This window comes from Erythrolamprus reginae, chromosome 4, assembly GCF_031021105.1.
Source record: "Erythrolamprus reginae isolate rEryReg1 chromosome 4, rEryReg1.hap1, whole genome shotgun sequence".
Classification (NCBI taxonomy): domain Eukaryota; kingdom Metazoa; phylum Chordata; class Lepidosauria; order Squamata; family Dipsadidae; genus Erythrolamprus; species Erythrolamprus reginae.
This window is the reverse complement of record NC_091953.1, coordinates 12,347,019-12,363,238: the sequence shown is the minus strand read 5'-3', so window position 1 is coordinate 12,363,238 and position 16,220 is coordinate 12,347,019. Positions and strand designations below refer to the sequence as shown.

The 16,220-nt window shown below is 40.9% G+C and overlaps 2 protein-coding genes across 3 annotated transcripts in view; one reads left to right on the top strand and one right to left on the bottom strand.

The window, feature by feature from the left end:
- Window positions 1-3,466, top strand: part of MRE11 (MRE11 homolog, double strand break repair nuclease) — a 45,359-nt gene extending 41,893 nt beyond the window's left edge. Inside the window, exons 20-21 of one of the 2 annotated variants that reach the window (XR_011558928.1) lie at window positions 920-1,868; window positions 2,677-3,466. Coding sequence is in view for 1 of the 2 variants with exons in the window: in XM_070749628.1 (XP_070605729.1) it covers window positions 920-958 (39 nt within the window). In the remaining variant the exon portion in view is untranslated. Of the gene's footprint in view, window positions 1-919; window positions 2,426-2,676 lie in introns of those variants that run through there. The other variant, XM_070749628.1, reaches the window with a different exon arrangement.
- Window positions 3,467-3,992: 526 nt separating this feature from the next.
- The window catches only part of PANX1 (pannexin 1), a 47,887-nt gene continuing 35,659 nt past the window's right edge, over window positions 3,993-16,220 (bottom strand). The window contains exons 4-5 of the mRNA XM_070749620.1: window positions 11,161-11,831; window positions 3,993-7,105 (exon numbers count right to left, since the gene is read on the bottom strand). Of these exons, the coding sequence (XP_070605721.1) occupies window positions 7,017-7,105; window positions 11,161-11,831 (760 nt within the window). The 3' untranslated portion in view covers window positions 3,993-7,016. The remainder of the gene's footprint in view (window positions 7,106-11,160; window positions 11,832-16,220) is intronic.

Here is a 16,220-nt window from a genome sequence, read left to right as displayed (position 1 = left end):
GTTATTCTATGTACAGTCCTTGTTTTATTGATCGCATATTATAATATAATAATTATAATTTTAATATTCTAATTTTCCGAGATGGTGGATTTGGGGTTTTCATGAGCTGTACCCCATAATCATCACAATTATGAAAAACCACGGCTTTAAGTATCTTGCCTTTCATATATTATAATGAATTTAATATACAGTGTTTCCTCAATTTTCGCGGGTTCGAACTTCGCGAAAAGTCTATACCACGGTTTTTCAAAAATATTAATTAAAAAATACTTCGCAGGTTTTTTCCCTATACCACGGTTTTTCCCGCCCGATGACGTCATGTCATCGCCAAACTTTCGTCCGCTTTTAATAAATATTTTTTTTAATAAACTTTAATAAATAAACATGGTGAGTAATAATCTAAATGGTTGTTAAGGGAATGAGAAATTGCAATTTAGGGGTTTAAAGTGTTAAGGGAAGGCTTGTGATACTGTTCATAGCCAAAAATAGTGTATTTACTTCCGCATCTCTACTTCGCAGAAATTCGACTTTCGCAAGCGGTCTCGGAAAGCATCCCCCGCAAAAATCGAGGGAACACTGTACATACGCATGCTTATACTTTTCAGAGGTCCGATGTTATTCTATGTACAGTTCCTGTTTTATTGATCGCATATTATAATATTATAATTGTAATTTTAATATTCTAATTTTCTGAGATGGTGGATTTGGGGTTTTCATGAGCTATACCCCATAATCATCACAATTATGAAAAATCACGGCTTTAAGTATCTTGCCTTTTATATATTATAATGAATTTCATACATTACGATTCACATTTTAAGTTGCATTACTGAAATAAACGAACTTTTGCACGACTTTCTAATTTTTCGAGTTTCACCTGTATAACACCTCAATGAAACGCCTGTCATTTAATTTACAGGATGAATTATTTGTTTCCACTTCAAGAAGAAAAAGATGATGACCTCCGAATCTCAAAGCATGGAAGGGAAACGCAAAAGTTAGTTCTCCAAATTCTGCAAAGGAGTCTTGAGAATGTTTGCACCCGGTTCTCCATAATTTTACTGTACTGTCTTGAAACTGGTGGCTTCCTTTGAAGAAGACTGCTTCCTTACTCTGTATCTGCAACGCCATCAGTCGTGCATGAATATTCTGCAGGATCCTGAGTTCACATGAGTGGAAATGTGTAAAAGGAAAGTTCCCTCTTAGGGATGAAAGTTTTCACTGAGGTCTTTTTACTGCTTACCTTGTGATGCTTAAAATCTTGTCCAGGAATGTGAAGCTAGGAACTTTCTGGAGCTGTATATTCGGGAAAAATGGTCTCTCGTTTCTCCCAACCAGGAAGTCACCTCCTTACTCAGAGCAAGCTCAAATATACCTGAATGGAGATGGCCCTTTCTGTATCCAACACTTAAAGGCAAAGGAAGTATCTTCTTTTCATTTTACAGAAGAATAAATTAGAACTGGTTGGGTAAGAGAACAAACTCCATTTCGGCATTCTATGTTTTACAAGTCTCCAACTTTCATAAAAGAGGCAGTGCCCTGATTATGGGAGTCGGTGATTCAGTGAAATTAAATGTTTGGATATAAAACATGATTCCTTTTAACAAGAAGCTACTGTGAGGAGGATTTCAAAATATGTATCTCTTTAACTTTTAAAGTAACTCCTCATAATGGGGTGCATATAATCCTTTCTGGGATTTTCAGAGGATCTAGTTATAGTGTAAGTTGAAACTGAGCTGTGTTGAAACTGAGCTGGCACAGAATAATAAACTTGGCAATAATTTCATTGATACGCTCAGAAAGTAAAAACTAAAAACATAAATTTGTTTTCCCCCCCTTAGTTTAACTTTGCCCAACTTGCATATACAGTGATCCCTCGATTATCGCGAGGGTTCCGTTCCAAGACCCCTCGCGATAATCGATTTTTCGCGATGTAGGGTTGCGGAAGTAAAAACACCATCTGCGCATGCGCGCCCTTTTTTCCATGGCCGCGCATGCGCAGATGGTGGAGTTTGCGTGGGCGGCGGGGAAACCCCGATCTTCGTCTGCTCGCTGCTGCTGCTGCGGCCGCCCAGCAGCTGATCTGCTCGGCGGCAGCAGCGAGGAGCCGAATCGGGCTTTCCCCTTTGCGTGGGCGGCAGGGAAAGCCCGATCTTCGTCTGCTTGCTGCTGCTGCGGCCGCCCAGCAGCTGATCTGCTCGGCAGCGCAGCAGCAGCGAGCAGACGAAGATCGGGGTTTCCCCGCCGCCCACGCAAAGGGGAAACCCCGGCTCCTTGCTGATGCCCCCGCTCGCCCGCCCGCCGCCCGCCAGCAAGAGGGGGAGAGATAGAGAAAGAGAGAGAAGGAAAGAAAGAGATGAGAGAGGGAGGAAGAGAGTGTGAGAGAGGAAGAAGCAAGATAGAGAGAGAGAGAGAGAGAAAGAAAGATGAGAAAGGAAGGAAGAAAGTGACGTCATCAGGTGGGAAAAATCGCGATATAACGTTTCGCGAAGATCGAGATCGTGAAAATCGAGGGATCACTGTATCTGCTTATCTGAGTAGTTGAAAAAAGATCAGTTTGAAAATGGGTCCTTTAAGGCAGTGTTTCCCAATCTTAGCAACTTGAAGATATCTGGACTTTAACTCCCAGAATTCCCCAGCCAGCATTCGCTGGCTGGGGAATTCTGGGAGTTGAAGTCCATATATCTTCAAGTTGCCAAGGTTGGGAAACACTGCTTTAAGATAAGTTCACTCTGAATGTTATGCGGGATGAAGCTTTAAAACCACAAAGCCTTGGAAATATTATGCAATGCAATATTTTTTTTCCCATGGAAACTCCATCCACTGTTGATCATTACATTTTAAATTTATTCTACAAAATCCTAGAGAAATTGTACAAAGGATGTGAAATGTGCGAAATGGAATAAATTGACATGTTTCTTGTAATTTGTTCTAAACATTCAGAAGTGTGGATTTGTACTGTATTTACCAGACATACCAATACTGTAGAGGCCACTTACGTTGCATTAAGCAAAAAGAATAGCAAGGGTGTCGGCATAAATAGACTGATCAGAGAATATTTGTAGCTCAGGGTTGAAATGAGAGGACCTTGGTGCTTTCTAAATTTGTTTTTTTTCCCTTGCAGATGTTTTATTACCAGACTAAGTAAGGGTGTTACCTAGTTTGGTATTGAAACTGTCTGCAAAAAAGACATCTAAGCTCAGAGCACCAAGAACCCTCATAAATAGGTTGCTTTGTGTGGTACCTTTTCTGATTTCCCATCCCGCATTTCCCTGAAGGTTAATTTTCATGTTCTGATGTACAATTTCCCTGGTGTTCCCCAAATTATTTTCCTTTCTTGTTGCCCTTCCACTGAGATTTTAATTTGGTAATATTATCTTTATGTAAAGTGCAGCTACAGCATTGAATAAATGTATTTTAAAAGATGATGTATCACAGATCATTAAAGATTTCTTGGCAATAAGAATTTTCTAAAGTGTTGTACATAATGCTGCACGAATCCTAGCGACCGGTTTGGTCTCCTGGTCCCATCTCTGGGTTCCGTCGACTAAACAATGTCATTTGGCAGGACCCAGGGGAAGAGCCTTCTCTGTGGCGGCCCCGACCCTCTGGAACCAGCTCTCCCAGGAGATTAGCATTGCCCCCATCCTCCTTGCCTTTCGTAAACTCCTTAAAACCCACCTCTGCCGGCAGGCATGGGGGAATTGAGACATCTCCCCCGGGCCTATACAGTTTATGCATGGCATGTTTGTGTGTATGTTTGCTTTTAATAAGGAGTTTTTAGTGTTTTTTTAAATTATTAGATTTGTTGTACATTGTTTTATTGTTGCTGTGAGCCACCCCGAGTCTGCGGAGATGGGCAGCATACAAATCTAAATAATAATAATAATAATAATAATAATAATAATAATAATAATATAATAAAAATGACCCCAATACAACTCAGTGTGAGCAGCTGTGTCGAGCCCATCAGAATGAAGCATTCAAACATCTTGGTATTAAATAACAATTTTATTATAGCCATACTACGTGCACAGTTACACTATGATTACCACAGTATTGTTCCCAAGTAATTTCTCACATCTTACACTAGGTGGCATATTATCCTGCAGGTATTCCATGCAAAGCTACTCTGCAAAAATGAACATAAACCCATCATGCAGGAACAAAATGACAACCGAACCTTTATCTAGGTCAATCCTGCCAATTGCTGGCATTGCCTGTCCAATGTAAATCAGGATTCACTTTAGGCCTTGAGACTTTTTAAACAATGTACAGGAACCAGAGTCAAATCTCTTTCCCCATGCAAAACTCTTTACAGTTGCTTCCATTTTATATTACATACAAGAGGAAATGCAAAGACATTGTGTATTTTCCTTTATTATTTTATTTTTAATTAATATCCCCTCTGCTGTACAACTAGCAGAGTTTTAATTTTATAAGATTTCCGTCCAGTTCTTATAAAATCAACCAATTTGAAAGGACTACAAAGAGCCACCAGTAACTCTTATTTCCAGAATACTTACTTGAAACTTCACAATTCTTTGAAATCTCTAGTTACTGGCAGCCTTGATAAAAGAGCTCAGGTTTTTGGAAATTTTTGCCAATAACTTGTTCCTGGTCATCATTACTTGAATATTCCTTCTTATGCTAGATTACATCTAAGACATAATTTATGATTTCAAGCTTTGTTCTTACGGTTATTTCTGCAAAGATGTGGAGGTGGCTGTGATTTCGTACAGTTTGTATTTACTTTTGTGACAGTTACAATTTCCGATAGTTTCTCTGAGAAGATACGCAAACGTACACGCTGATGCCAGGTTTGAGAAAATGCAGAGCCTGAGATAATGCACTTTTCAGTTTGCAATTATTCTGCTAAATTTTCCACTTTTTGTTCTTGCACTGTAATCATATGATAAATTGTCTATTTGCTGCCTCATTAGAATGACAGCCTCCAAGAAAGTGGGATATGGATGTTTGATTTTGAAATTCTTTTGAAGTCTCGTTAAATAATCCACATCACCCATCATCTGCATGGGTGCCTCAGAATTATTCCTTTGTTGGAATTCAGTCCTTGGGGTGAAAGGGTAAAAATTGCATCCAAACAGCCTGAGAAGTTGGATAAACTTTTTCCAGTGCAGAAAGGTGATATTTAAGGCTGTCTTTACAGAATATGTTGAGAAGCACAGTGAAGTATCTTTTTCAGAAATGGATGGACAATTCTCTGTGTTTTTAAAAGCTTTTTTTCAAGACTAAAGAACCTAGATAGTCAAAGTACTTATCCAAAATATTTCAGGTAAGGATCCTGTTTCTAGACACTCTCACAGCTCCTTTATATGAGTGGTTGTAATAGAGGAGGAATTGATTTGTTATATAACATTCATTATATTCAAGTTGGATGCAACTTTAAGACCTATGGACTTCAACTCCCAGAATTCTCCAGCCAGCCAGTTCAGGTCCACGAGTCTTAAAAGTTGCCAAGTTTGAAGATCTCTGTTATACAGTATTTCTCTGAAAGGAAGATTTGTTTTTGTCCTTAATTTAGCTTTTAAATGTGAAATCATCTTGGAACAGATGGAAGTACAGTAACAGAGACTTCCTTTTATTATAGAAGGTAGATTGGAGCGTAAGGGACTATCTTAAATTTGGAATCATCTATTTGGCCACAAGAGATGATAACACAGAACTGATCTTGAAAATGCTAAGCGGAGTTGCAGCTGGTTAGTTGCTCCAGCAAGTTTGCAAATAAATAAATATATAGCTATTTACTTGATCTAGAACTTGGAAAAACATCTGAGTAGGGGACGCTACTAAAGTCCTTCCATCTTGTGAAGAAAATTGCACTGGTGAATTTATTAAGGATTAAAGAAAATTCTACTTTTGATATATTTCATTCAGGTAAAGACAATATTTTGCTGTTGCATCAGTTGGTCTCCATAAGCAATTGAAATAATATTTTTTTTATGTTTACTTGTAAAAAAATCAACCTGCCTTTTAGAAGAGTACAAAATCTTAAGAGTGGAGAGATACCCAAAGTCTGTATTTTTCTCTTTCTATAGGCTAGTCTCTACATATCTTGATTCAAAAGCTTCAAACATTCTCCCATTCAGTTCTACTTGCTTGATATTTGGAGTTTTGAATATATAGCAGTGAAGTACAGCCATGAAGTAAAAAAGCAGGCAGGCAATCTCAAAATAAGATTCAAGGAAGCGTTTCCCCTTTTTTTAAATATATATATTCCATTTCACTATCCTGAAGTTACTAACTTTAAGATAGTTCTGTAAATGGTGGTATTATAAGAATATTCTCAGAGTATCCCATGTTGCATAGAAACTCTGGAATTTCAAATGTTGTTGAAAGTACCATGTCCAGCTCCTAACAACATGATTAATGAGAGGAAGAACAGGCGTTCATCTACCTGTAGATAGTCACCAATTCTCCATCTCTGAACTGTAAAATCTCATGGAAGACAGGCACAAGTGAGAGGTATAAGTTGACATTTTATCCACAGAACTACTTGTACAGAAACTTGTTTGCTTCCATAGTTTTTATTCAAAGTGATATAGACCAAAGAATATACTACTTTACTTACTTTATTAGTATTTGTAATGTCACTATTACGTCGCTAACTGTTGTGTTGATTATTGTTCCTTTGTTATCTGGCTGAAGATACTGAATAATATGAAACTGATGACTTTACACATCTATGAAACCAATCTGAAATATTCTCCTTACTTTACTTCTTTTCTTTCAAATTCAGTGCCTCTGCCGTCTCTCCCTAATAGGAATGGACATAGTTCACCTCGTTGGTGTATATCTCTAGGCAAAATATTCATGTAAACTGTAGACATGTAAACACAGACAACTCAATTATTTTTCAAAACAATTATTCGCCTTTCTGTCCCCGGTCCTTGTAAACTCAGTGGGAAGGCAATCAAGTGGTGTAATATAGATGGCTTTATGCCTCGGCTGTTCAAAATGGCTTTCAGCACCTATCAACCACGGGCTCAATCCAATCAGCAAGAAGAATCCAAAAGTCTCTGGCGAATTTTGCCATCTTTACTTGTTCCTTCAGTATCATCCGGCAATTGTGGCTCTGTCAGATCTGTGGAAAGGTCAGAAGTAAACTTGTTATATCCTTTTAATTAAAGCACTTCCATAGGGTAACCTGCCTTTATTTTATTTCAGAGCTCTATAAGCATGACTGAAGAGAATGAAGTCTAGGCTGAGATGTAATCATTCTGAAATATAGGTCCCACAGAGTCGGCCTTTTCCAGGTCCCATCGGCCAGACAATGTTGTCTGGCGGGGGTCTAGGGGAATAGCCTTCTCTGTGGTGGCCCCAGCCCTCTGGAATGAACTCCTTCTGGAGATACGTATATCCCCCTACTTCCTGGTCTTTCGTAAAGCTCTGAAGACCTACCTCTGCCGGCGGGCATGGGGGCCATAGGGCATGGGGGCCGTGAGAGACGAGATTGTCTCTGGCCAATGTTGTGAATGATTGAATTGAATGAATGGGAATGACTGCATATGGGGTTTTTTACGATTTTATTAATAATTCTTTTTTAAACAATAATTAGATTTCTTCATACATACTGTTTTCAATATGTTGTACGCCGCCCTGAGTCGCTTCGAGAAGGGTGGCATAGAAGTCAAATAAATAAATAAAATAAAACACATACATACATACATACATACATACATACATACATACATACATACATACATAATATGTATAATATGAATGACTTGAGGATGGGTGACTAAGACCAATGTCATGGCTCGTATTTTAATTTTTATTGTGTATTATTCATTTGTCAAATATGTATAAAATAACAAGATATAAGAATAAACATGATTATGAATATGGCAGTGTTTCCCAACCTTGGCAACTTGAAGATATCTGGACTTCAACTCCCAGAATTCCCCAGCCAGCATTCGCTGGCTGGGGTATTCTGGGAGTTGAAGTCCAGATATCTTCAAGTTGCCAAGGTTGGGAAACACTGGAATACGGGATAAGGATATGAATAAATGGGGACAGTAGGACAGGGAAGGTAGGCGTGTTGGTGTGCTTAAGCCAGACATTTGCCAGGTTCAAATGCCAGACATTTGAAACAGTTAAGTCTAGATTATAGTGATATAAATGAGAGCGGTATCGTTAAAGATGCATAGGCATGCGGCCTGGAGAATTCTGGGAGTTGAAGTCCACACAGCTAACTAAATGTTGCCAAGTTTGAAAGACACCAAGGCCAATCAATGGTTCTCAATTCATTCAATTAAATTAAGATCCACTGATTTCAGGGGGGTTATTAGAAGTGTTACTATGTCTGACTTAAACCCATATGGTTTACCTTTAAACTCAGCTGGGTTTGCTTTCACAAATAGGGCAAAAATTATGTTTACATTAGGATTTTTATACATATTTTATATCAGTTGTGCTTTTCCCGAGACCATTGTATTCAATAGAAACAAATGGTTCAGAGCATTTAAAACTGTTTAAAAATAGTACTCCTTTTTAAAATGCCAGCAATTTCTTTTTAAGGAAACATGCATCATTTGAAAAGTCGGCACCTTCCTAAGCATATTATGCAATGAGAATCTGTTGCCAATCCCTAAGATTTTCCCATGTATTTTATCAGGAAACATAAAAATCAGGGCTTGCCTAAGATTTGTTGGCAATATCCATTTTTATTATTATTATTTGTTGTGGTTAGCTCTGGCCCAGCTCCTGCCCCAAGGACTGTGGATGTGGGGGAGACATCCACATGCTGCATGCCTGTTTTGCCCCCGGTGGAATCTGCTGATGAAGGCTCCCCTGACCAAGAAGACATGAGTGACAGGGAGGAGGAGAGTGTGGCAGACAGCTCAGAAGGAGATCAATTATCTAGCTCCTCCTTGGATTCAGAACAAGAGTTAATGATACAGCCACGCATGCGGAGAGCGATGCATAGGCAACAACAACTGAGAGATTATTATCAAAGAAAATGAGGCCACCTGTGGTTGGGTGGGGCTGTGGTCATTAGTGGGGTTTGGCCATTGTGGAAGATTATCTGATCGTTGTGTTTTGTGCCTGCTTTACTGACTGACCTTTTGTGCGCTGATTTTCCCCCGCTTTGAAACTAAACCAGAGCAAAGTGTGTTTCACTTTGTGAAAGAAGAAGGACTGTGAATTGCCTCACAGCTGCAAGCTAAGTATCACAGAACTGATAAGGGACTTGTACAAATACCAGTTTGTTTGGAGAGGAATGCTCTTTGCTATACCAAAAGAGGGCTTGGTTTAAGTGAATTTTCATTATAAAGAACATTGTTTTGAATTTTCAAATGTGTGTGTGTCTGAAATTTGTACCTGTGAATTTTTGGGAGGAGTCTACCAGAGAGCCCGACAGAACAATTATTATTATTATTATTATTATTATTATTATTATTATTATTATTATTATTATTTATTAGACTTGTATGCTGCCCTTCTCCGAAGACTCGAGGCGGCTCTCCAAATTCATGCGACCTAACCACACATGGGGACAGATTGGAAACTTGTCATGAGAACTAATTCAATCAGGAAAAGTTTATAACATACAATCATCATATATGTGATAAATATATGATAATCTGAAAGATGTAGACATGATTACAGACTTAAATTAGATTTATAAATATGAAAGTAGCAGAATTGTTTTGACATCAGAAAAGTCTTGTGGGAATAAAAAAATATGTTTTTAATAGCAAAAAAAAGAATTCAATAAGCCATTTTTATTTTCCATTGTCTTGATATTACCTATGTTATGTGTTATAGGCAGTAAATGAAATATCCTTTTTATGAACTTACTGTGAATTTCTCCCATTCACATCCAGCAAAGTCAAGGGTAAATTTACAGTCACAGATCTTATCTGGTTTAGAGAGCTGTCAGGTGGATATCTTCAAAAGTTGGCAAAGACTCTCTGAGAGTCACGAACCAATTAAGAGAACCAATTGTCTCCTGCAAACGCCCTGTTTGCCCCTCTTTTATTCCCTATGGGAGGGGCCATTCATCGTCCACCTGTGGCCTTACTCCCAAGTCGACCCTTGTTCCTCAGCTGTTCCCTTCATCTGGCAACTCTGCGCATAGGCACATTGGGAACAAGCTCCAGCTGTTCATCTGCCTCATTAATGTCTAACTCCAAAGGCAACTGATAACTGTCAGACTGCCCTGGTTGCATCTCTGCCTCAGACAAAGAGCCTTCCTCAGTCTCTAGGATGAGCCCATGTTCCTCCCTAACCTTTGCCCAGGTTCGCCTGGTGCACCAGTTGCCGCCCTATTTGGACCGGGACTCACTGCTCACAGTCACTTATGCCCTCATCACCTCGAGGTTCGACTACTGTAACGCTCTCTACATGGGGCTACCTTTGAAAAGTTTTCAGAAACTTCAGATGGTGCAGAATGCAGCTGCGAGAGCAATCATGGGCTTCCCAAGGTATTCCCATGTTACACCAACACTCCGCAGTCTGCATTGGTTGCCAATCAGTTTCCGGGCACAATTCAAAGTGTTGGTTATAACCTATAAAGCCCTTCATGGCACCGGACCAGAATACCTCCGGGACCGCCTTCTGCCGCACGAATCCCAGCAACCGGTTAGGTCCCACAGAGTTGTTGTTTATGTTTATGTTTATTTAGATTTGTATGCCGCCCCTCTCCGCAGACTCGTTGGCCTTCTCCGGGTCCCGTCGACTAAACAATGTTGTTTGGCGGGACCCAGGAGAAGAGCCTTCTTTGTGGCAGCCCCAACTCTCTGGAACCAGCTCCCCCCAGAGATTAGAACTGCCCCTACCCTCCTTGCCTTTTGCAAACTCCTTAAAACCCACCTTTGTCGTCAGGCATGGGGGAACTGAGATATCTCCCCCGGGCCTATATAATTTATGTATGGTATGTTTGTAGGTATGTCTGCTTAAAAATGGGTTTTTTAAACTATTTTAAATTTTAAATTGTAAATTATTAGATTTGTCAGGAACTGTTTTTATTGTGTTGTGAGCTGCCCCGAGTCTTCGGAGAGGGGCGGCATACAAATCTAATAAATAAATAAATAAATAAACCTCCTCAATGTCCGAATCTGGGGCCAGCTCTACTGGCCGCTAGTGGGCCACAACACTACATAATATTTTTTTTTTTAAAGCAGATAATATTACCTTTCAATTCTGCTGCATCATTGGACATTTCCACTTCCGTTTTTTTCCTATTCTCCTTGTGGGTGGTGTTTGGCTTGGCGTCCATGGCGTCCATTTTAATCGAGCCAAGGTTCCTCAGGAGCTGCATGGGGTCAAACTTCTCCCCGCTGCCTTTGAGGCTCTCCAGAACTTTGAGGCACTTGTAAGATTTCAGCTCGCTCACGTTTTCTTCCAGAAAAAGCAGGTAGAGGCTCATGTCGTTGTAGTGTTTGGCTTTGACTTTGAGAACGTCGAACGTCGGCAGGAGCTCGTACACCTGAAGGATGTCCGAGCTCTGCCGGAGAGGAACGAAGAAGGCATAGATCACCAACGGGATGAGCAGCACGTACACAATAAAGTTGATGTAACTCAGCAGCTGGAAGACACCGACGGCCACCATTTTGCACTGAAATCGTTCTGGAATGTTTGTGTCGTTTTTCAGTATCCCGGTTTTGACGTTGCAAATGAATTCATCGGTCAGGGAGGAAAGACTGATATAATATCCCAGGAAGAGGCAAGCTAAGAGGATGATGATCAAAGTTAGCAAACGGCAAATAATGTACTTGATGATTAAGTTCTTGGAGGCCTTCTTTGTCTTCAGATATTGTTCCACAATGGGGTACTTGAAGTGGCTGTCGGAAATCTCCCACAAACTGGAAAGAAAACAAAGCCAATTTCCAGAAATGTTATATCAGGACTTCACTTGCTTTAGAAATTACTTTAGAAACAAACTAAACAGCCAACATGTGCAGCAGTGGCTAAAAAAGCCAAGCCAGTCTTGAGCTGCATAAACAGAGGAATACACTTCAAAACAAGGGAGGTGCTAATACCACTCTATAATACCATAGTTTCAGTGATGGTGAACCTTTTTTCCCAAAAGAGCATGCGTGCGCACTATTGTGCATGTGTGAGTGCCCACACTCATAATTCAATGCCTGAGGAGGGCGAAAACAGCTTCCCCCATCCCCCAGAGGTCCTCTGAAGGCCGGAAACGGACTGTTTCCCAACTTCTGGTAGGCCAAGTAGGCTCGTGTTTCACCGGAAGCCAAAAACGCCCTCCCAGTCTCTGTGTGAGCCAAAAATCAGCTGGCCAGCACACACATGCACGTTGGAGCTGAGCTAGGGCAAAGGCTCGCATGCCAGCAGATATGGCTCTATGCGCCACCTGTGGTACCCATGCCATAGGGTCACCATCACTGCCCTAGTTATAACACATCTAGGAAAATTCAGTTTTGGTCACCACACTACAAAAGAGACATTGATACTCTAGAAAAAGTGCAGAAGATATATCTCCGGGACCGCCTTCTGTCGCATGAATCCCAGCGACCAGTTAGGTCCCACAGAGTTGGCCTTCTCCGGGTCCCATCGACTAAACAATGTCGTTTGGTGGAACCCAGGGGAAGAGCCTTCTCTGTCGCGGTCCCGACCCTCTGGAACCAGCTCCCCCCGGAGATTAGAACTGCCCCCACCCTCCTTGCCTTTCGTGAACTCCTTAAAATCCACCTCTGCCGTCAGGCATGGGGGAATTGAGACATCTCCCCTGGGCCTATACAGTTTATGCATGGTATGTTTGTGTGTATGTTTGCTTTTAATAAGGGGTTTTTAGTGTTTTTTAAAATTATTATATTTGTTGTACATTGTTTTATTGTTGCTGTGAGCCGCCCCGAGTCTGCGGAGATGGGCAGCATACAAATCTAATAAATAAAATAAAATAAAATAAAATATAAAATAAATAAAATAAATAAAATAAATAAAATAATAAAATAATAAAATAATAAAATAAAATAAAAATAATAAATAAATAAAATAATAATAATAATAATAATAATAATAATAATAATAAGAAGAAGAAGAAGAAGAAGAAGAAGAAGAAGAAGAAGAAGAAGAAGAAGAAGAAGAAGAAGAGAAGAACCAGAATTATAAAGGGATTAAAAACTAAAACATACAAGGAAAGGTTGCAGGAATTGGGCATGGATAGTCTAGCGAAGAGGAGGTCCAGGGGAGACATGAAAGCAGTCTTCAAATACTTGAGAGGCTGCCAGAGGGAAGAGGGGAAATCACATTATTTTCCAAAGCACCAGAGAGCTAGCCAAGGAGCAACGGTTGGAAGCTGTCCAAGGAGAGATTCTACATGGAAATAAGGAGGAACTTTCTGACGGTGAGAGCCATCAACCAGTGGAACAGCTTGCCTGCAGAGGTGGTGAACGCTCCAACACTAGACACTTTCAAGAAAAGACTGGGGCTGCTATTGGACTAGTGCAGGGGTAGGCAAAGTTGGCTCTTCTATGATTTGTGGACGTCAGCTCCCAGAATTCCTGAGCCAATCATGCTAGCTCAGGGATTCTGGGAGTTGAAGTCCACATGTCATAGAAGAGCCAATTTTGCCTACCCCTGCACTAGTGTGATGTAGGGCCTCCTGAACCAGCAGGGGGTTGGACTAGATGACCAGCAAGGTCCCTTCCAACTCTAATAATAATTTAAAAAAAAAATACTCAATATCCAATACCTCAATATTGCCAGGTACCTGTTTTCTTCACCTTCCTATTTCAATGTATTTTTCAACACTTCAAAATAAATTGAAAGTTGGGAATAGTTAGCAATTCTCCAAAATTTAAACCTGATTAAAACAACCTAGATAGGCCTCGATGTATGACTATCATGGACTCAGCCCATTATGGTTGTGTGTTCCAATGGTTATAAAATGGGTCGGTCATGGGACCAAATTGATTTTATGTCCTTTTTGCAATGGTCATAAAACAAATATGACAGTTGTTAAATGAATGATGTGGCAATTACGTGGCACTGTTCACTACAATAAAAAAAAGGATGTTTAAACTCTGGAAAGTGTGCAGAGAAGAGCAACAAAAATTATTAGGGGTCCGAAGGCTGAAATGGATGAAGAACGGTTACAGGAAGTGAGTTTGTCCACCAGTGATTCTCAACCTGGAGATCGGGACCCCTTTGGGGGTTGAACAACCATTTCATGGGGGTCGCCTAAGACCATGAAAAGACAAATTTCCCATGGTGTTGGGAACTAAAGCTTCTATTCTGGCATCTTGGAACATATTTTTACAATCCAACCAATCAGACATTTACAGTGGGGGTGTCCCTCTGACCTTCCTGCCAATCAGCTTAACGCTCTATTGGGAGAATTAGTGCTAGACTTATGGCTGGGAGTCACCACAACATGACGAACTGTATTAAGGGGTCGCAGCATTAGAAAGGTTGAGAACCACTGGAATGAAAATAAGGAACAGGAAGGTCTTGATAGCAGAGTTCCAATAGTTGAGGGGCTCCTACAAAGATGGGTGTCTGTGTTGCATAGAAACCTAGAAACATAGAAGACTGACGGTAGAAAAAGACCTCATGGTCCATCTAGTCTGCCCTTATACTATTTCCTGTATTTTTATCTTAGGATGGATATATGTTTATCCCAGGCATGTTTAAATTCAGTTACTGTGGATTTACCAACCACGTCTGCTGGAAGTTTGTTCCAAGGATCTACTACTCTTTCAGTAAAATAATATTTTCTCATGTTGCTTTTGATCTTTCCCCCAACTAACTTCAGATTGTGTCCCCTTGTTCTTGTGTTCACTTTCCTATTAAAAACACTTCCCTCCTGAACCTTATTTAACCCTTTAACATATTTAAATGTTTCGATCATGTCCCTCCTTTTCCTTCTGTCCTCCAGATTATACAGATTGAGTTCATTAAGTCTTTCCTGATACGTTTTATGCTTAAGATCTTCCACCATTCTTGTAGCCCGTCTTTGGACCCGTTCAATTTTGTCAATATCTTTTTGTAGGTGAGGTCTCCAGAACTGAACACAGTATTCCAAACGTGGTCTCACCAGCGCTCTATATAAGGGGATCACAATCTCCCTCTTCCTGCTTGTTATACCTCTAGCTATGCAGCCAAGCGTCCTACTTGCTTTTCCTACCGCCTGACCACACTGCTCACCCAGTTTGAGACTGTCAGAAATCACTACCCCTAAATCCTTCTCTTCTGAAGTTTTTGCTAACACAGAACTGCCAATGCAATACAGTGATCCCTCGATTATCGCGAGGGTTCCGTTCCAAGACCCCTCGCGATAATCGATTTTCCGTGATGTAGGGTTGCGGAAGTAAAAACACCATCTGCGCATGCGCGCCCTTTTTTCATGGCCACGCATGCGCAGATGGTGGAGTTTGCGTGGGCGGCGGGGAAGACCCAGGGAAGGTTCCTTCGGCCGCCCAGCAGCTGATCTGCTCGGCAGCGCAGCGAGGAGCCGAATCGGGGTTTCCCCGCCGCCCACGCAAAGGGGAAACCCCGATTCGGCTCCTCGCTGCGCTGCCGAGCAGATCAGCTGCTGGGCGGCCGAAGGAACCTTCCCTGGGTCTTCCTCGCTGATGCCCCCGCTCGCCCGCCCGCTGCCGCCCGCCGCCCGCCAGCAAGAGGGGGAGAGATAGAGAAAGAGAGAGAAGGAAAGAAAGAGATGAGAGAGGGAGGAAGAGAGTGTGAGAGAGGAAGAAGCAAGATAGAGAAAGAGAGAGAGAAAGAAAGATGAGAAAGGAAGGAAGAGAGTGACGTCATCGGGTGGGAAAAATCGCGATATAGCGTTTCGCGAAGAACGAGATCGCGAAAAACGAGGGATCGCTGTACTCAGATTGAGGATTCCTTTTCCTCAAGTGCATTATTTTACATTTGTATTGTATTTGTATTTACCACGGTTGCAATGTCCCAGGGTCATGTGGCCACCTTATGCAGCCTTCTGACAAAGTCAATGTGATATCCAGATTCACTTTGTGGTCACTCAATTATGGTCATAAGTCGAGGACTACCATAAGTCGGTTAAAGACCTTGGTATACTAATAACAAAAGATTTAAGTGCCAAAGCCCACTGCAACAATATAGCCAAGAAGGCTTCAAGAGTTGTAAACCTAATCCTACGTAGCTTCTGCTCTGGCAATCTCACACTACTTACCAGAGCTTACAAAACTTTCGCCAGACGCATCCTCGAATACAGCTCATCTGTTTGGAACCCATATCACATCTCAGAAATT